The sequence below is a fragment of the Brachionichthys hirsutus genome, chromosome 8 (assembly GCF_040956055.1).
Source record: "Brachionichthys hirsutus isolate HB-005 chromosome 8, CSIRO-AGI_Bhir_v1, whole genome shotgun sequence".
Lineage (NCBI taxonomy): Eukaryota > Metazoa > Chordata > Actinopteri > Lophiiformes > Brachionichthyidae > Brachionichthys > Brachionichthys hirsutus.
This window is the reverse complement of record NC_090904.1, coordinates 9,214,860-9,233,057: the sequence shown is the minus strand read 5'-3', so window position 1 is coordinate 9,233,057 and position 18,198 is coordinate 9,214,860. Positions and strand designations below refer to the sequence as shown.

General features: G+C 48.3%; 1 protein-coding gene across 1 annotated transcript in view; it reads right to left on the bottom strand.

Annotated features, from left to right (window-relative positions):
* grm7 (glutamate metabotropic receptor 7) overlaps positions 1-18,198 on the bottom strand; it is an 85,454-nt gene that overhangs the window by 57,308 nt on the left and 9,948 nt on the right. The window contains exon 2 of the mRNA XM_068741919.1: positions 1,070-1,286. Within this exon, the coding sequence (XP_068598020.1) occupies positions 1,070-1,286 (217 nt within the window). The remainder of the gene's footprint in view (positions 1-1,069; positions 1,287-18,198) is intronic.

Here is an 18,198-nt window from a genome sequence, read left to right as displayed (position 1 = left end):
AGGCCGACGTGTTCTTCAGCTCTCCAGCACAAAGTCGGAACACTTCCAACGGTCCAGAGAAAGAAACTGCTTGACTTTCCATCGACGTGGAGGCGAAAGAGAAAGGCGGGGTGAACTGTAAGGATCATCAGCCAATCACGATCAATCAACGCATGGATTCCGACAGTAAACTCAGTCTCCGCCGGACAGCGACCCTGTTTACGATGACAGTGAAGGCACCACGGAGCAGAGCTCATCCGAGTTCAGTCGTTTCTAAGAGCGAGAGAGTTATTCAGTGAGAGAGTGTGTGTGTGTGTGTGTGTGTGTGTGTGTGTGTGTGTGTGTGTCCCACCGCCTTGCTGGAAACGAACGAGGTCTAATTATAAACCGGTTTGTGCGAGTCGTGGATGAGCGTCTGTCGACTGATGGAAGAACCTCCTCCAATCAATACTCAGTGGATTACTGCAAAATCTGCAGATAACCTGGAAAGACCGGAACACACACACACACACACACACACACAGCTTCTCTGTCTTGCATTCATCAGAAGAATTAGCTCAGGAGGCGTCCGGCGCTCCGGATTGATAGCATCAGAAATAAGACGATTGAGGAGCAATTACAAGGAGCAGGCTGTCGGAATAATGGAGTCCTGCTGGATTGATCATTCATCCCTTCCTGAACTACCTCCACCAAAAAGGCCCTTAACCAACCAAAGGGGGCCCATAACCTCTCCTGGTGGGTGCAATAATTCTGGGTTGGTCCAGGGTTCAGACCTTCCTTGATCCTCTGGACTCAGACGCGGATCCCTGCTGTCCAGATCTTTTAGATGATGGTTCTGAAACTACAGATCGACAACCAAACATCTAATCCGTGTGGAAGCGCTGCGTTAAAAGACTCCTGGGTGTCCCGTATCCCGGGAAGCCCACCTAAACGGATCGTTAATGCCGAGATGGAGTCGGCAATTTGTTCTAAATGTCAGATTATAATTAATTAATTCTCCTGTGACTTCACACCTGATCTGTCTTTACCTTTAGCGTGATGAGCAGGCTGCAGGACCCGCCCCCCCCCAGTGTCCGGCCCCCGGTCTTACCTGCGTCTCTGGAGAGCTGCATGAAGGCGTCCACGCCCTTCTCGCCGTAGCTGCCCTCGGAGGCCACGGTGGAGACGTAGTTCCAGCCCATGGCCTTGACGATGTCCACCATGGCCTGGGCCTGGAAGCTGTCCGGAGGGACCACCCTGGAGAAGAAGTCGTAGCGCCGGTCGTCGCTCAGCTCGGGGGCCGTGGAAGCGTAGCTGACTTGAGGGATCTGCAGGGGGTGAGGAAAGAGGGCGATGGGTGAGGAACTGAAACGCTGCAGGGCGTCGTCTTCTAAAAACTGAAGGCCAGAGAGTTCCGACTGGAATCATCGGAGGTAAACGGTCGATGAGCGTTTAAAAAGGAGGAAGATGAAGATGAAGATCAACCCACAACTGGAGGCAATGAAAAGGAAAAATAAAACAATCATAAAACAAAGAGACGTAAAAACCTTGAATTACAAGAATAAAAACCAGCTGAAGGGGAGAATAAAACAAGAAATAAAACCGGCATGAACCGGCTAATTAAAAGTAAATGAATAGATTGAGTTTAAAAGATGCTTTTGAAGTTTTCTCACTATAACCTGACGGCTGCTGATGAAGACTCCAGGCTGACGAAGACCTCGTTAGCGGAGATTAGACAGACGACTGACTCTAAAGAGAGAAAGAATGGCTTCGCTGAGGATGTGGGCGACATTACGCCGCACCTTCACAATTAAGAAGGACATTAGCGTTAGCGCTGATTAGCAGACGCGTCTTCAAACCCAGCTCTCAATGATTCGGCAGAGGAATCAGCGCCGCTTCAGCACCTTTCCTCACAGCTGCTGCCTTAAAAGTGGATGAACGCGCTTGACTCTGCGGCGCTAACGGCGTTCACGGTGATTACAGCAGCTCCCTGGGGGGGTCAGGGGCCATTTGAGCCCCGCCCATCACAGCCGTAGCTAATGGCCAGCCCGTGAGACGATCTCCGAGAAACCTCCGCTTCTAACTGGATTCTGAGAGAAGGAATCTGTGTTCTTCTGTTCATAAATGTTTCCTGCAGAATGGCCCGGTTCTGTTTGGGTTCTGCTCGCAGGAGATGCCAACAGCTGGCTGAACATGCTACATAAGGAGGGGGAGGGGCAGTATTCTCTCCCCATCCGGCACCTGTAGCCACGCCCATGTGACCTTAAGACCTGTTTGACATTTAAAAAGTGTGAAATGGCATGCGGCCGGGACACGTCCACCCCTCAGCTGCTCGTCAGAGGTGAAGATGGTAGATCCACCTGACACGCACGCACGTGCACGCACTCGAGTCAACTCCAGGCGCCGGAGGATTTCTGTCTTTCACTCAGACAGAGAGAAAAAGGAAGGAGGAAGAAAGAAGGAACGAAGGAAAGAACGGGAATGCGATCCAAGTGTATAAAGGTGGAGAATATTTCTGAGGTGCTTGACATGAGGAATAAATAAAAAAGAAAGCTAGATTAGAGCTGCTCATCCCTCCCTCTCTCTCTCGTCCCTGTCGCTCTCTCTTTTTTCCCTGGACTTCCAAAGGTCAGCACCTCCACAGCTTCCATAAAACTTCCAGTGTGAGGCTGGATGGACCAGTACTGATCCGAGACAGACCAGGATCTGAGAGGAGAACACCTGACGTGAGCTGGACCAAAGAAGAGGAGGAGATGGACGGGGAAGATAAACAGCAGGAGAAAGAGGATGAAGAGAGATGACAATGTGACATTCAGGGACCCAGAAGGTGTCATGTACCTGAGCGGACTACGTTTGAGACAGCGAGGTGACAGACGGCGGCGAGCGGCGAACACGCTTGCTGACTTTTCTATGTGACATTTGAGCGCGACTTCGTCGCCGGCGAACGTGGAGTTATTGACCTACTGCTGAACGCGGATGTCCCTTAAACGACTGTTTGTCTGGGAGGATGGTCTGTGGCAGCTGGTGGCGCTCGCAGACATGCAGTTTGTGTTTAGCCTGGTGATGTGAGCCGAGCAGGAGCTAAATGCTAACGGAAGCTCAGAGGGCGGGACCTTTACCTATACCTGTGGCTCTGTGAAGTTGCTTAAACAGATCGTTCCATATATTTGTGTATTTCTCAGAACATCTGTGTATAATCCTCTTTAATGCTCAAACCCCCCTTGTGTCGTTTGTCTTCTACCATGTGACTAACTGCTGAGTTAGTGACAATCGGATCTGTTATATGCTGACTAGACTGAAGAAGGGAACGCTTCGTATTGTTTCGAAGAGCTATCTGCCCAAGGTTGGAGTCTTCATGTCTGGGTGATTTGCGCACGTACACATCTTGTCTGCAGCCTGAGTGGAGACAAAGCATTTTCCATTGTGTATTCCTGATTCTTCAGTAGCCTATGTTTGTCAAATCATTCTTCGCCTGGTGCTTATCAATAACACACCAATCAGTAGAAGTTAGGACAGAGCCACTCTGTTCTTCTTGACCTTACTCACGATATTCATGTGTATGCGTAACGCTTATAAACTGTGTGGTGACCGGGAGGCGGGGGAGTGCGTTGGTGAAGCCGAACGAAGCTAACTACTTGCGTCTCTCCATCCCTCCCGGCTGACAGCTGTCTTAATAAATCTAATAATCTACAGTTTTGCCTCGTTTCCTCTCTTCGGTGCAAGGCCTCTCTGGGTTTATCCATTTTAGACCCAACAGGCTCCCTTCACTGAAGTCACGTCCTCATCGGAATACTTACACGGAGGATGCGTTCAGGGAACTCGCTAGAATGAGCGTTTAACAAATCTGACAAAAAAGACTTGAATTGAAAACAAACAAATAAATATAAATATTCTTGATTGGTTGATTTTTCTCCCGGCCTTCACGGCAGTCCGATCGGAACGCTTTTAACCGAGGCGAGGAATGAAAACCTGCCTGGACGTGGGAGGGCTTGACGTCATTATTCGTTTGTCTCTCCATTAATTACCCGGCGGCCAACATCTGGTTCAGTATGACAGCGTGATCCGTGAACCAAATCGGGTTGACAGGGCCGACGCGGCGCATATGGCGGCGAGCACCGAGGCTGGTGTCGATGCGCCGACCAGACGTCACTCAGTCAGAAGCGAACATGAGCGCAGACACCGGCGGACAAACGGGTGGGCGTGATCGGACGGCGAAGAGTCGGTTCCCAGTCGTTAGGTGCACAGGTTCAGTTTTGTTAGCTGCTAAAATGCTGTGTTAGCATTAGCAACTCCCATTAGCATGGGTTCCCACAAACACAGAACATCAGATGGTTCCTTATTTGTTTTGCAGTGAGAGGAAAGTGGAGTCTTCCCGTGAACTTTGACCCCTGACAGCTCTCTGATCCAAACACCTGTCCCGTGTTCGTCCAGCCTACGACCCCTTCACTGACCTGCAGGAGATGCGTGTCCCGTGTCTTGGTACGTGACAGAACTCGGTTAGGTTTAGACATTCCTACGAATGAGATGCAAAACAACACACAGATTTATGCCCCGCCCATCCATCCACTCATCAATGAGGCATGATGGATGATCGACACGTGGTATATTTCACACATCTACAGACCTACGCCCTCAGCAGCAGCTGCTCGCCGCCGTCATTGAATCAGGATCCTTACATAATTCACCAGGGGAGCCCCGCCCCTCCGCCGCCACCGCAGTAATCCTGTTTAATCTGGCACTGTCAATTCATTTGTCCCACGCTGTCGTCCATTCTCAGCTCTTTGTTCATTGAAAAGAGGAACAGGAGGGGAGGGGGGGGGGGGGGGGTCCAGGTGAGGAGGAGGTGGAAAGGTTTGCTGCAGAGGAGAAATGAGGCAGAGGTCCAAACCCCCCTCTCCAAGCATAATGGAATTTAAGCAGCGACTGAGCTCACAATTAAATTTTCATTGACCTTTCATAATTAAAGATTTGCTTCCATTTACAAAACACGTTTTAATTTGGGAGGACATCCTCGGAATTAATCCGCAGCTGGATCCAGCTGCTGCTCCGGGTTCTCCAAGTCTGACTGATCCTGACAGAGCATTATAAACGTCTACTCCAACGTCTACCCCACGGCAGCTGTGGCTACAATAGTAGCTGCACAATGTAAGGCATCTTTCAGTGTCTTTAAAACTGCTGCATTATTATTCGAGGCCCGGTCCAAGTCCACTGGCTCATGTTTGGTCAACTCCGAGGAGGCGTTGATGGATGTCCGGAAAGACCACATTTATTATCAGTGTCAAGAGTCAGAAATAATCACAAACACTGATCAGCAGCACCTGATAGCGGACGGGGGCGGTTTCATGGGTGAAATGAACTCCTGGAGGTTCTGGGGGGGGGGGGGGGGGGGAGGATTGGATGACACTATGGATGTTAGGCGGGTCTCAAAAGATGTGATATGCGTGTAAACACACACACACACACACACACAAAACGTGTGATGAGCAGTTCTCTCTGATTCAGCATGTTTGAGTGTGACTGAATCTCACCTCCACCCTGGGAGTCTGCATGTAGACTCCACTTCTCCACCCGCCCCTCTCCACCTCTCCATCTGCCCCTTTGTACCTCTCCATGAACATGCCGTTCATTCGTCGGGCCCCTGAGGCGTCGCTATCGGTCCCGCGTCCTACGCGGTGTGAATGCGTCGCATTCTTTCTTTGGGTTCTGCTAAATGCGGCCGTGAAACACTTGAATGTGGAGTGAAAGCGCTCCATGCTCTCGGTATCGCTCTCTGGCATAAGCCCTCTCCCTCGTCTCCGCAGCATCCGGGGCTCTTTAAATGCCGCTCAGCTCGGCGCCAGGCGTGTTTCACAGAGATAGTTGCCTTACTGAACAGCAGCGACAATGACCCCCTCCCTCAGTGATGTGCTCCGCGCCGGTGCGACCTCCAAGCAGCTAGCTCGCTAGCTATCACAGGCCTCTAAAAGTCTGGTCCCCTGCTCACGATGCTAAAGCGGAGACAGATTACACTCCCAGTCCGTCATCGGTTCACAGAGGACGGATGGCCTGGAAATGCAAAGTGATTTGTTTCGGAGTCACACTATCATTGTCAAAGCGCCGGGAACTGGGGCGTGTAGAATCGCTGGCATTGCAATGGAAGATAAAAGTCTGAAACAGTAAATGGCAGGAAATTGTCAGGATGGTTTTGATCGCCGCCACTTCTGAGTTTGGAGCGCATGAGTCCCAGACGCACAATGGCGGCTTCATTCTTTAAAATGTCAGACAATTTTACAACAATTTGCTCTCCTGAAATGCACATTTTGACAGCAAAGTGACAGAAAAGCAGAGCGATGACTGGATGCGGACAATGAATGAGTGGATCTACGAGCGCTGCCGTCAGCAGACGGGGTTCCTCTGAGCGCTGGAACGACAGGCGGTATTAATGCCACCTGTGGAGCACACCTAGCATGCTGCCGGAGAAACCGCCGCTAATTAAGCCATTTGTTTCTTCAAATTAATCGCCTCATTACATTAAGTTAACACATTTAATACATCAAGGAGGGGAAACTGGTCCCGGGTCATTCATCTGTTGGGACGGCCATTAGAACGCAGCAACGTCAACGAAGAATTATTGGCTCCTGATGAAAAGGAACACAGAGAGCAATTTATACTGTAACTAGGAAAGCACTGGGAGAACGCGGACCTCCGCCAAGCAGCTCAGTCCCACTAGATTACGATTTACACCAAAAAATGATTGTCCTAAATTTATTTTATCGATATTTTTAAATTCCTAAACCATGAAAACAAACCTTTAACAACTGGATTCACGTTGATCTCATGATTAGTTTAGAGGTTATTCACTAAAAGCACACTTTCAGTAATGGCGGATTCTTCTGGATCTAGATCCAGAGCTTTAGAAGATGCAACAAATCCATTTGTACACTACTAATTTCACAGTGTCTTGGTGAAGGAAGCAGAAACAGAACCTCCTTTGTGGAAGTAATAATAAAATGTCATCAAGTTCCGTCTGTTAGCCATCTTGCTAACAGACAGATAATCGGCGGTAATAACACGGGGTTCTGTCTACTTATCCTGGTGCACCGACACAGAGCCTGATTTAATGAATGCAGCGCGTTCAAAACAAAAGGCTTTAGCTTTTAATGTTTTTCCAGGGTATTGCAGAAGAAATGGTTTTTCCTGCGCCGTGCATCGCCGCCGTGCACCGTACATTACTCACCCTAAGATGGAAAGCTACGCAACATGAGTAATACACTGTTTGTCCACACGCACACGTATGTGATGATAAACATGCAAACAGTGCGATCCTCTGAGCCCACACACGCTGCACAACGACTCTATTTGTGGACACACACACTCCTACAGGACAGCAGGTACGGTAACGTGTGCTGATTGTGTTCATGACAGTCGGCCATCACACAGTTTATTGGTAACCGACGGAAACACTGCACTGCACACGGTTGTCAAAGTCCGGCATGATCCCGTTTGGAAAGTGGCGTTAACCCTTTGAGCATCATCCCTGCAGCTCCACCCATCGCCTCTGCTGCAGCCGTTTTCCAGCTTGAAGAAGTGTGACAGGAATGAAGAGGTCGCACGCTGCGCAGGTGCGGCCCAGTTGGGCCCACAGGTGAGCTTTTACCCAACCATGCTGAACGTTCTCCCGACTCTCTGATGAAGCCGCGGTCGATTCCGTGTCGATCCACTCAGCCTTCGATATTAAAACCCGCCGCCTCGTCTCCGGGCTTAAGGAAAGGAGAACACAATGAGGAGGTGTGACAGAGGGAGGTGAAGAACGAGCTTAAAGCAACGATCAAGCTGCACGAAATCAGCGGCCGTGAACCGAAGGCCGTTTGAACCTCGCCGTCTGTTCATGATGGAGGCCGAGGAAGCAGCGAGTCTTAGCGGTCCAACACGGAGTCAGCAGCACTTCCTCCCGGGAATGCAGCCCACGCAGATGTTGACACGACTGAGGAAAACACGGATGGTCTAAAATAGAAATATTCAGTGATCAGTATCCAGCTTCCTTAGCTTAACAAGCAGCTAGCAACATGCTCAGCCACTGCTCCAGGTGTGCTTTCTGTCACAGGTGAGATTAAACATGGCTTCTGAAAGTTTAAAGACTCCAGTTGACTCTTCTTTTTTTGCTTTTTTTGAAGGAAGAGTTTGTTTGTAGTTCCGAACAGACACACGACAAGAATGCATTCTGGGAAAGCCGTTTAGGTTACCTGTAAAAAGCAGCCGCCTGATAGGCTGACCCTCATCATGTGACTTCTGGAGCACAGAACCCTGCCCCAAGAATCCAGAACACATGCACTGGAACCATTTTGAGTTTGTAGTTTGAATAAAGCAGGAAGGATTTTAGCTCCAGTCTGATCTCAGGTCCGTCTGGATCGTTAATCATTTGTTCTCATCCAGAACCGAAGTTGATCCAGATCAAACCGCGGTCGATGTTGCGAGGACGTCGCTTTGTCGTATCGTACGACCCACACCTCCGCACACACGGTGTCTCAAGTCTCTACAAGGTTCGGATTGTTGCATCAAATGGCAGCTCAGCGCCTGAATTCCCAGACGTCCTTGATTTTCTTACCTTTCATGAAAACTCAGTTACGACTCTCAAAGGTTCTGTCCATAACTCCCAGCTGATGTGACCCGAACGGCCCGTTTGCACCGTTTGACTCTCGTCTCCATTCAGCTCCTCTGAATGAGCAGCACATTCCGCCGAGCCGAGGAGAAAGGAGGTCGTCCCGTCGCTCCGCCGCCGTCCGCCTTTCTGTTCTCGTTCACAATGAAGGGCTGACGGGCCGCACTGCGGACCGAGACAACGGCGGCGGCGCTGCCAAAGTTCCAGTCGGACCCATTAAATATTAAATAGCCAATCAACCGCCAAGAGCCCGGGGAGGCAGGACCAGGGGCAGCCGGCAGGAGACAAATAAAGCCGAGACAGACGAGGGCAGGAAGACGGGGAGGCAGGTAAAACCAGACGGGCCCAAATAGAGAAAAATGCATGTGGACGTTTGGGTAATGAAGACGTCGTCCGCTGACGGGCGCTCGCCTAACAAGCTCATTTCATATCACAGCCTGGTTGGAGCATGACACTGGAGACGGGAGCTCGCACCCGCCCGAACTCCAGCAGCTCCATTTTGTTTCTTCCCAAGACAAGAGTCCAGAACCTTCTGGGCCACGGGGACAAACGAACTGCTTTCCCAGACCCGGAGAACAGTTGTGAGGACGGCCAATAAAACCGACTGATTAAACCCTAAGGAGTTAAATCTGCAGAATTACATCAGGAGTCTACATCTGCGGGATGCTGTTGCCAAGCAACAGTTAAGATCTTAGCATTTTATGCTATGACGTTAGCTATGATGCTACTGTAGAAGAGGATGACCTCTTTTAAAGATAGACATTTTACAACCTAAAAAACCTGTTTAACAACACACACACACACACACACACACCAGTTGAATGTCAGACCTCCGTTATGGAGGTTAAATCGTCTGACGATGATGAAACTGTGACATCATAGTGAGCTCAGATGCAGCATGGGTCCGGGTTAGAACAATCAGCTCATGAGTTTTTCATTTTCACCATTTTTCTCTGATCTCAGAACTTATTTCCGGGAACTTTTCTACGTTGGGATGTTTTCAGACGTCGGGTTAATCCTCAACATCTTTCCTTGTTTGACTATGAGTTTGTAAAGCTCGTAAAAATGTAACACCCCGCCCTTTGGTAGCAATTACAGAGCAGCAGGTCCGGGCCCAGGAGGGCCACGGTTCTGCTTGTGATGGGCCTCGACCTGACAGGGCTACCTATATGTTTTAACAAGCCCCGGTCTCCAGGTGGGAATACATTTCCATAATTACTGACCGGCGCTGCAGTATATTAATAATCCTTACTTTACAACCTTGTGAACAAAAGCTGCCGTCACGGCTCAAGAACGGGATGCTAATGCTTCTATATCTATATGTGTTTGTCCTAGTGGAGACTGGACCTCAGCCGGGTTCTGTTCAACCAATCGCATCAACAGGCAGAACCAGGAGACGATGGAGCGCTGCTTTCATGTTATCAGATTGTATGGTGCTTTATTTAACAAAACCTTTATGCCAAGCTATGCTAACTACATTTTAGCGTGTTACCATGGCCCATTTTAGCATTGCGCTAGACGTACAGCATCACAGAACAGCTGCCCAGCACGCCCTGTCCTGATGGTACGGTCCGGTCCTGCTGCCAAACCTGACAAGAAATACTGAATGCTGTTGGCTGTCAGGGCAACGGTGATAGTTGTGATGTTCTGGTTTAAAGAATGCTGCTTGTATAAGGAAAGAGGTGTCCTACTTAAAATAAATAGATCTGTCTTTCATTCCATCTGTGACAAACACACACACATACACAAACGCGCACACACCTACACACACACACACACACACACACACAATTCACACAACAGCTATCACAAATCATGTATCATATAAACACATGACAGGCCATGATAAAAATAGAGCGAGGATCAAAAATCGTTTCGTGTGTGTGTGTGTGTACAGATGTCTGAAAAAGAGAGCGGGCCAACCGTGCAACATGTATTTGATCTCAGTGGCCAACAGGCAATAAATTTTATATCAGGCTGGAAATGGAAATCCTGGTGAGCCACCGCTAAAGGAGCTGATCGGAATACCGATGCCTTCAAAGAGACAGAGGGAGAAGGAGAGAGCTGGAGACAGGGAAACGGAACGGACAGAACAGCATGCATGTGTGTGAATGAAAACATGATGGGTGGATAAAAAGACATTTCTTCACTTTTCTGTGCTTATTTGTATTTGTTTACAATATAAGTGTCCCAATATGTCTGAAAATAAGCGCCCCAACCCATCTGTATCTTCTCCAACGGACATCGGTATGACATCACTTCCTCTACATTCTGTGGAGAATTAAATCCAGACATCTTGACATGTTTGTCTCCAGATCGTTTCCATTTTACTCCTGTTTTCCCATCTTTTATTTCAGGTGAGCTGAAGGCTAATTCCCATTTCCCACCCTCGTAGAGGATAAACATCTCTTCCCGGTCTCGGCCGTCGAGGATAGCGCCGCCCTGAGCAGCATATAATGCCTGAGAGACGGTTCCAGATCCCATCCCAGCGGGATGATCCGACATGCCTGATATTTATATCTTGACACCTGCCACATAGACCATGAAAACAGGCTGAGACGAGGCGGAGCAGTGGGGTCGGGGGGGGGGCGTCTGTCCACACCGGTTTCAGCTGATGCATCCGGATCATCATAGCGGCTGTCACCCAGGTAACACCTGATCTCTGGCTAATTGTCCCCTGTCGCTGCGTTCCGAAGAGAAATCCATGAAAGCTGATATTGATATTTGAAAACTCTTCAGAAGAAAAACATCCTTTCTTCTCAAATAATTATTGTCTGAAAGTCGAATTATTAAGATTTAATTACATCAAACTACCTTCAAACCTTTGTTGTAAAATGTGGCCAAGATTGAAAAAATGAATTATTTTTTGTAAAAGTTAATCATCTAGTGTCACCGACTTTTTATTCATAGACTGAATTACTGTATTCAAATGCTAAAAAAAATTATAATTGAATTTGGATAAAAATATTTCCTCTAATAATTTTGAGTCTTTTGCAGAACAGTGATTAGAAACTGAAGCTTTGCTCGTTCGACATCCACAGACGTTCACGGCGCCGTCGTGTTCTGCTGCCAAAGAGACGCCATAAACCTCAGAGCTACTAGCATGACACATCTGTACTACAGAGACGTTACACACGCAGATCATTAGAACAAAGGACAGGAACCATGACGGAACATGTAACGGGTCTAATAACGACTGAGGAGGCGGCAACTCAAATATGTACTGGGACATTCTGGCTCCGGCTCAAACTAGGCTGGGAGTGTGTCTCACACCGATTTAGATGGAGAACATTCCGACACACCGGATTGAAGTCTGGACTACAGTCCATGATTGGTTGATCATCAGCTCTTCCTGATTTTTCTTTCTTCTGTGACCAACTTGGAGTTTCGTTTCCTCGGGAGCATGTTGCTCCGAGAAAGTAGAAATTCAATAAAACAAACTTCTACGTGTTTTTTTACTGTGTGGAACCGATTGGGCACACGCTTCGATCAGAAAGTAAAAGTGCCCCCCCAGCAGGCCTTGGTTTGTCACTGTCAAATTCATTTTGAAGTTTGTCCCCTTAAAGCAGCGATTTTTATCGTCTCCCTTCCTGCTGCTTCTGATGCACGACTTCTCAGCCTGCCAGATGGTGCAGCAGAATATTTTATTATACTCAACCAATACAGCGGAACATTAATGACGATTCCAGCACGTCACATCTGGGCCAGGTGCCGCGCATGCCGGCGGTACATTAATTAGACTTTTATTTAAATCTGTCACTTCCACGTTTGGTTGGACACAAGCTTGTACGACTGCTAAGAGGTCAGAGCGAGGAAGACGAGGGACATCTGTGAATCTGCGTTAAATAGGACGCATTAGCTAGCTTAGCATTAGCGAGCATAGAGTCAGCATTCCCCTGAGGAGTAACTGTGCTGACCACGTCTCCGGTTCTGACCGGTCTCAGGCGAAACTCACAGCAAAGAGTTTAATCACAATATTTGATCCAACACTAATAATTAATTTTATATATTCAGAATTTGGTTGAAAACAGAAGCTGAACCCGGATGAAAATCGGGTTCATCAAGCGTCAGCCTCGTGTGTTTCCTCCTTTGGGTGTGAAAGTGAAAAGACAGAACACTCCAACACACCGAGCCTCAGCGAGGTACCAGCAGAATGATTTAAGAATCTTCAAAAGCTGCCGTTTTTCTGCAGCAGAGAAACACATGAAGTCAAAGCGAGGAACGAAGCACACGTGCGGCTCCCTGCGGCGTTTCCTTTGCCGGCATGACGGCGTTCATGCTTCTGCAGGTCTCATTACCATGCCTAACATAAAGCCTGTTTGCTCCACGTCTTCCTGACGGGATCACGTTTAATTAAACTCCGCTGATAAGGCAATTTGTTCGCAACAAGCGGTCCAAGTCATCGACATGAAGCGGAGTCGTTATCGCGCCTCGGATGGGATGACGCGAATCTCATTATCTTAAGAACAAGTGGTATAAAATGCCTCGAAGAGCGGCGGTCACACCACAGCCGTGCTTTTACTTTGAAACTGAGCAGTTAGGGTTCCTGTTGAAGGTTGGCGGGCTGTGGGTCAGCTCAGAACCAGATTTAAACGACAGCCACCATCGTCCTTCTGACTCAAGCTAATATTTAGGAGCAGCGTTAACTCGGGTGTCTTCTGTTCTTGTGGATCCGTGGGTACCGAGATCAGCAGAACTCAAAGAGGCGGTTCCTTCTTCTAGATCTAGAACATCAACATGGACTAAGAAATCCTTTCAACTCATAGCATCTCGTTTACCTTGATCATCAGAACAAACCCTGCTAGAACTCTGAGCTGTCAGAAAACATTACTCCTGATTTTAGGACTCTGATGATGTCACTACTGATGATGCACATTGTTTTGCAGTCACTCAAAATAGCCCTGAGCTTTAAGCCAAACGTGTCATAGTCAGTCTGCGTCCTTAAAGACAAACACCGAGCTTCTGTTGGTCGACGACCCACCAAGCCGGACATCAGTACCGCTCCAGAACTAATTCTTGTGCTCATGATCAAAGACCAGGGGTCCCGAAACTCCGGGTCAGAATTCAAACATCGTTTTGATTGATAATGAATTCTCGGTTTCAGGAAGGTTAATGACACACGCTGTTGTATTCTCTACTAGTCACTACTAGTCACTGCTAGTCACTTCTAGTCACAGTTGGACCGACTGACATCTGGTCAAACATCGACGGCCTCAGCATCAGGAAGCCGGATGTGAAATGAACTCTCCACTGCGCCACCAGCTGACCTTTGATAATGGTGTGATGTAACGCAGCGGGACTCGGGTCCAGCGGGGACGCGTCATGGCACCCACACCGGAGGGCGGGACGACCGAGGTATGACAGTCCAATTAAAAGGTGAGTTGAGGAGGATGCATCAGAGGACGTCCGACCCAGATCCGCTCTGACACCAACACCTCCGGCACCAGCCACCCTCTCCTCCATCATTTATCTCCTTCCTCCTGATCACATGCGGTCTTTCCTCTGGACCGTGTCTCACCACAGTCCCTGTCCTTCTTTCTTATTGCTGCTTTTTATTGCCAGTTGCATCATTTTACGAGGCTTTGGCTCCATTTCAACGTCTACAGCTCTGAAAGCAAAGAGTGAAACTGACTGCTTAAACTCTTCATTCTGCAGAACCAAAGGCCAGCGGTGCATGAAACGTGCTAAAGCTAAAGCTAAATGCACTGAACACATATTAACACAACACTGAGCCGCCTACACCAAACGTTCACCAAGTCACACATGCTGCAAAATAATATACTAAGTACTAGATGATGTAAGCAACGGATTTCGGCTAATGTGTGCATAATTTAATCCCAAATATATTAGATATTATAACCATAAAAGTCGTGCATCTAAATGTCTAACTTGGTAACGTTACACTGTTAGCATACTAAGCTGAGATGAGTAAATGCCAACGTTAGCAAACCGTGAACCGGCTTTGATCCGAGCTGAACACCTGATTGGACGGTTTGGCTAAAACAAGCTCAAGAGTCAGGACAGGTAACGTATATTATTATCTTTGCACAGAGTCGGTGCGACGCAAGTGTATATTTATTCCCCACAACGAACACGCTTTTGCTCACAGACGAACAAAAACAACGCAGACAGTTTCATGTTTACGATGAATCAGCCCTGGAAATAACCGTCCTCTTAGCGTCGCAGTCACTTCAGAAGCGGTCCGCGCCGGTGGAGGCAGTGATGCCAAACTCGGGCTGACAGGATGACAGAATCCTTTCACTTTCAGTCACAGCGCCGCATAATTGAGGACCTTTTACTCAGTGCCAACATGCATTTTGCACCGAACTCGTCTGCAGCGAGAGGTTCAGGTGACGCGCCTGACATAAGCTCAATGTTTATTGATTTCATTTCTGTCCAACACGATCAAAAGAGGAAGTCGGAGTCAGCAAGCTTCTGACGCCTTCATCCTGTAGGTGGCGCCACTCACAGACGTTTATGAATGAGTCGAAGAAGTCCGGCGGGTAGGTAAGTACGACATTATTATGGTGTCATTCTGGGTGAAATTTCAAAATCCAAAACTTCAGTAAAACTGATGTCTGATTATCAAAGATGAGCGTTAAACCAAATTCAAGCCGGCCAGACGTCCTGTATTTGCATAAAAGTGTCGTCGGGCAGCTGAAAGACCGAAGCTGGATTTGTTTTAAAGAGGACAAACATTCTGTTCAGAGCAGACCATGTTTAAAAGATCTTATATGAACACTGAATCAAAACCTTGACATGGAAGACGTTCCGGGTCAGTAATGCTAAATATGGACTTTTATCCTGAACGATATTTTCTCAACGCCTTTTCAATCCTGTTTAAACCCGTTTTAGACTATATAAATAATTCTAGAATGTTTTCTAAATTACAAACTGGATTTGTTTTCCTTATTCCCCTCTTAATAAATCACTGTAACCATAGTAACGCACTTGTTCGACAGTCAGCTACTGAAGAAGGGCATCGATCGACCCAATGACGGTTCCAAGGGAAGCGTTGAAGCCAACAAGTCGTTCTGCAAAATGTAACAAAGGATTCTTGCAGATTAACGAGCCCCAGACTAAATAAAGCTCTGCCCCGCCGCCTCTCTGCCCTCACGCAGCTTTACAGCAAAGAAGCCAAAACAAATGACTGACAGGCGGAAGCGTCTCCAAACGTTTACCCCTGCGATCGTTAGCGCCGCGAGCGTCGCAGGGATTCTGTGCAACGATCGGGGCCCGTTGTCTCCGCATGCGTGACTGCAATCACATTTACATCTCATTTAGCGTGCGCTCACACGGAGGCACAAAGTGCATTCATCAAGCGCAGGTGATCATCGTTACAGCGACAGCTAAAACGAGATAAAAACAAGAGTCAAGCGGTGGCGAGACGCCGGTCGAGTGTCGCCTCAAGGCGTTGCGTTGCGGAGGGAAGACACACGGACTGCCGGAGTTCACCGCGTCATTCCGGAAACATGAAGAAATGTCAGATTGATTACCTATTTCACGCAAGCTGCATAAGCTCCACCCGGCCGGCCGCTTCCTGCTACATCAGCAAATAAATTTAGCCAAGCAGTCACAGCGACAGGGGTTTTAAGTCCGTCCCGATTCGTGACCCTCGACCGACGGAGGAGTTATGTCATCATTTAATCACTCACAGACTTTCCTGTCTGTCTTGAAGCCTTGACAGGCTTTCCTTTCCACACCTGAGGCCAGGTGTCACGTTTCTCTTTCTGCAGGGAGCTCATTTAATAAAACTCAAACACGGCTTCCTCGTTCTTACTTTGACGATGTAGGGATTGAATGTTTGCGTTAGGTTAAACTGTTCAATGAATACTTAATCATAACCGGGCAGTGTAGAGTGTGCTAAATCGATAGCAGCGCTACGGAACGCAGGGAGGGCTCGCGTGGATCCATCCGGAGGCGGCTGGGCGATACTGGACTCGGTCGGCGCTGAGGTCCGCCGGTCCCCCCGACTCGATGTTCTTACACTCTGTGTACCCGATTGTTCTGGATGATTCCACTACAGAGAACTAAGTGACAATGATAGAACACACACACACACGTGTTCTCCGTCGCCATGGCGCAGAGCCATGTGATGACGGCTGTGATCTATAATTAATTTGCGACAGTACGAAGATAAATCACTTTAATACCGCCGAAAATATATAAATGAAAGAAGAGAGAGAATAAGATAATGTTATGTAGAGGCCGGGGTGCAGATGGGAGGGAGAAAAGTGAGGGAGGATGGGAGGTAGACAGGAAGTGGGGTGTGGAAGCATTGACACAAAATTGATGGCATAATAAAATCTGCGCGGCTGCATTCCATGAGTGGGTAACTTTGTCTCGACGATCACATTAATTTCTTTCTCCTCTTTCCTCCTGCTGTTGTTCCCCTCCTATTTCTATCCCTCCTCTTCTAACGTTTAGGCACAGCTGTCTTCGACGCTACCAGAACCTGAACCGGTACTCATTGATGATGTCGTCCTGCGGCTTTTATTCAGCTGTGGGTGGAGAATTAGCATAGCCTTTAGCGCCACCATCTGTCTGTCTCCTGATGGATCCTGGAGGCTAACAGGTGGAGGCTAACATCACGACAACCAAAGAAAACTATCTGATGTCTTTGAGGAGCGTCTTTTGACCTTTACCCCCAGCAAAGTGACGGTATTCCAAACTGTAAACGACTCTGATGCCGAGGAAGCAGAGGGGCGTGGCCATGAAGAGACAAGGAGAAGATGGTCACAGAAAAACCCTCAGCGGAACTCTGGCTGCTGAAGCTCCACTTCCTGTGCCACCAGCCGCCCGCTTTCTCGCAGATACGTGTATGATGCTAGTCTTTACGCAAATGTGATCGACCATTACAGCTCAGCTCCTTCAGAAAGATCGATGTTGCTGCATTGTGTGGTTTTAGAACTCCGCTCCACAAACGGGTTGTAGCACTTCCTTTGGACTGATAGGTCAGGTTTTACTGCAAGAAAAGCCAAACGCATTTAGAGCCAGAGGAAGACTCCGCATGAGGAAGAGAACAATTAGCACCTGTTTGGTTTTCATCACGTGATGCTCTGTGGTAGCAAACATCATCTTTCCTACATTCTCACGTCTTCCTTTGTTTATCTACCACGCTCCTCCCCACGTTGTTCGTTCTGCCTCGTCTCCCTTTGTTCTGAGCCCGTCCTCATCGTGTCCCCAACCTTCACCTGCTTGATTTTCATTATTATTAGCAGCACTGTTAGTATGCAGACATGATCCCTGAGGCTAGCAGCCCAGAAACAACAGATGCTGAATGCAGAAACCAAGACACGCTGGAAATCCAGGAGGAGCCCATGCAGCTGAAGCAAAACGCTCAAAATGGAGCTACATGGATCGGCCAATCACGCCGTCTCTCAGTCATCGCTGATCTTCGCCTCGCTCCCCTCATTCTCGCCTTCGCCTGTCTGACCCAGTTGCATCAACTCATCACAGCAGACACCCTTTAATCAGACTCTTCATTTGTGCCACAGCGTGGCCGAGCGAGGATTCAGGCAACCGGGTACCACGGGTACTACGTTTAATGAGCTCACCGCGTACCGGAAAACGCAGGCCGTTACCGCACAGCGCTGCCACGT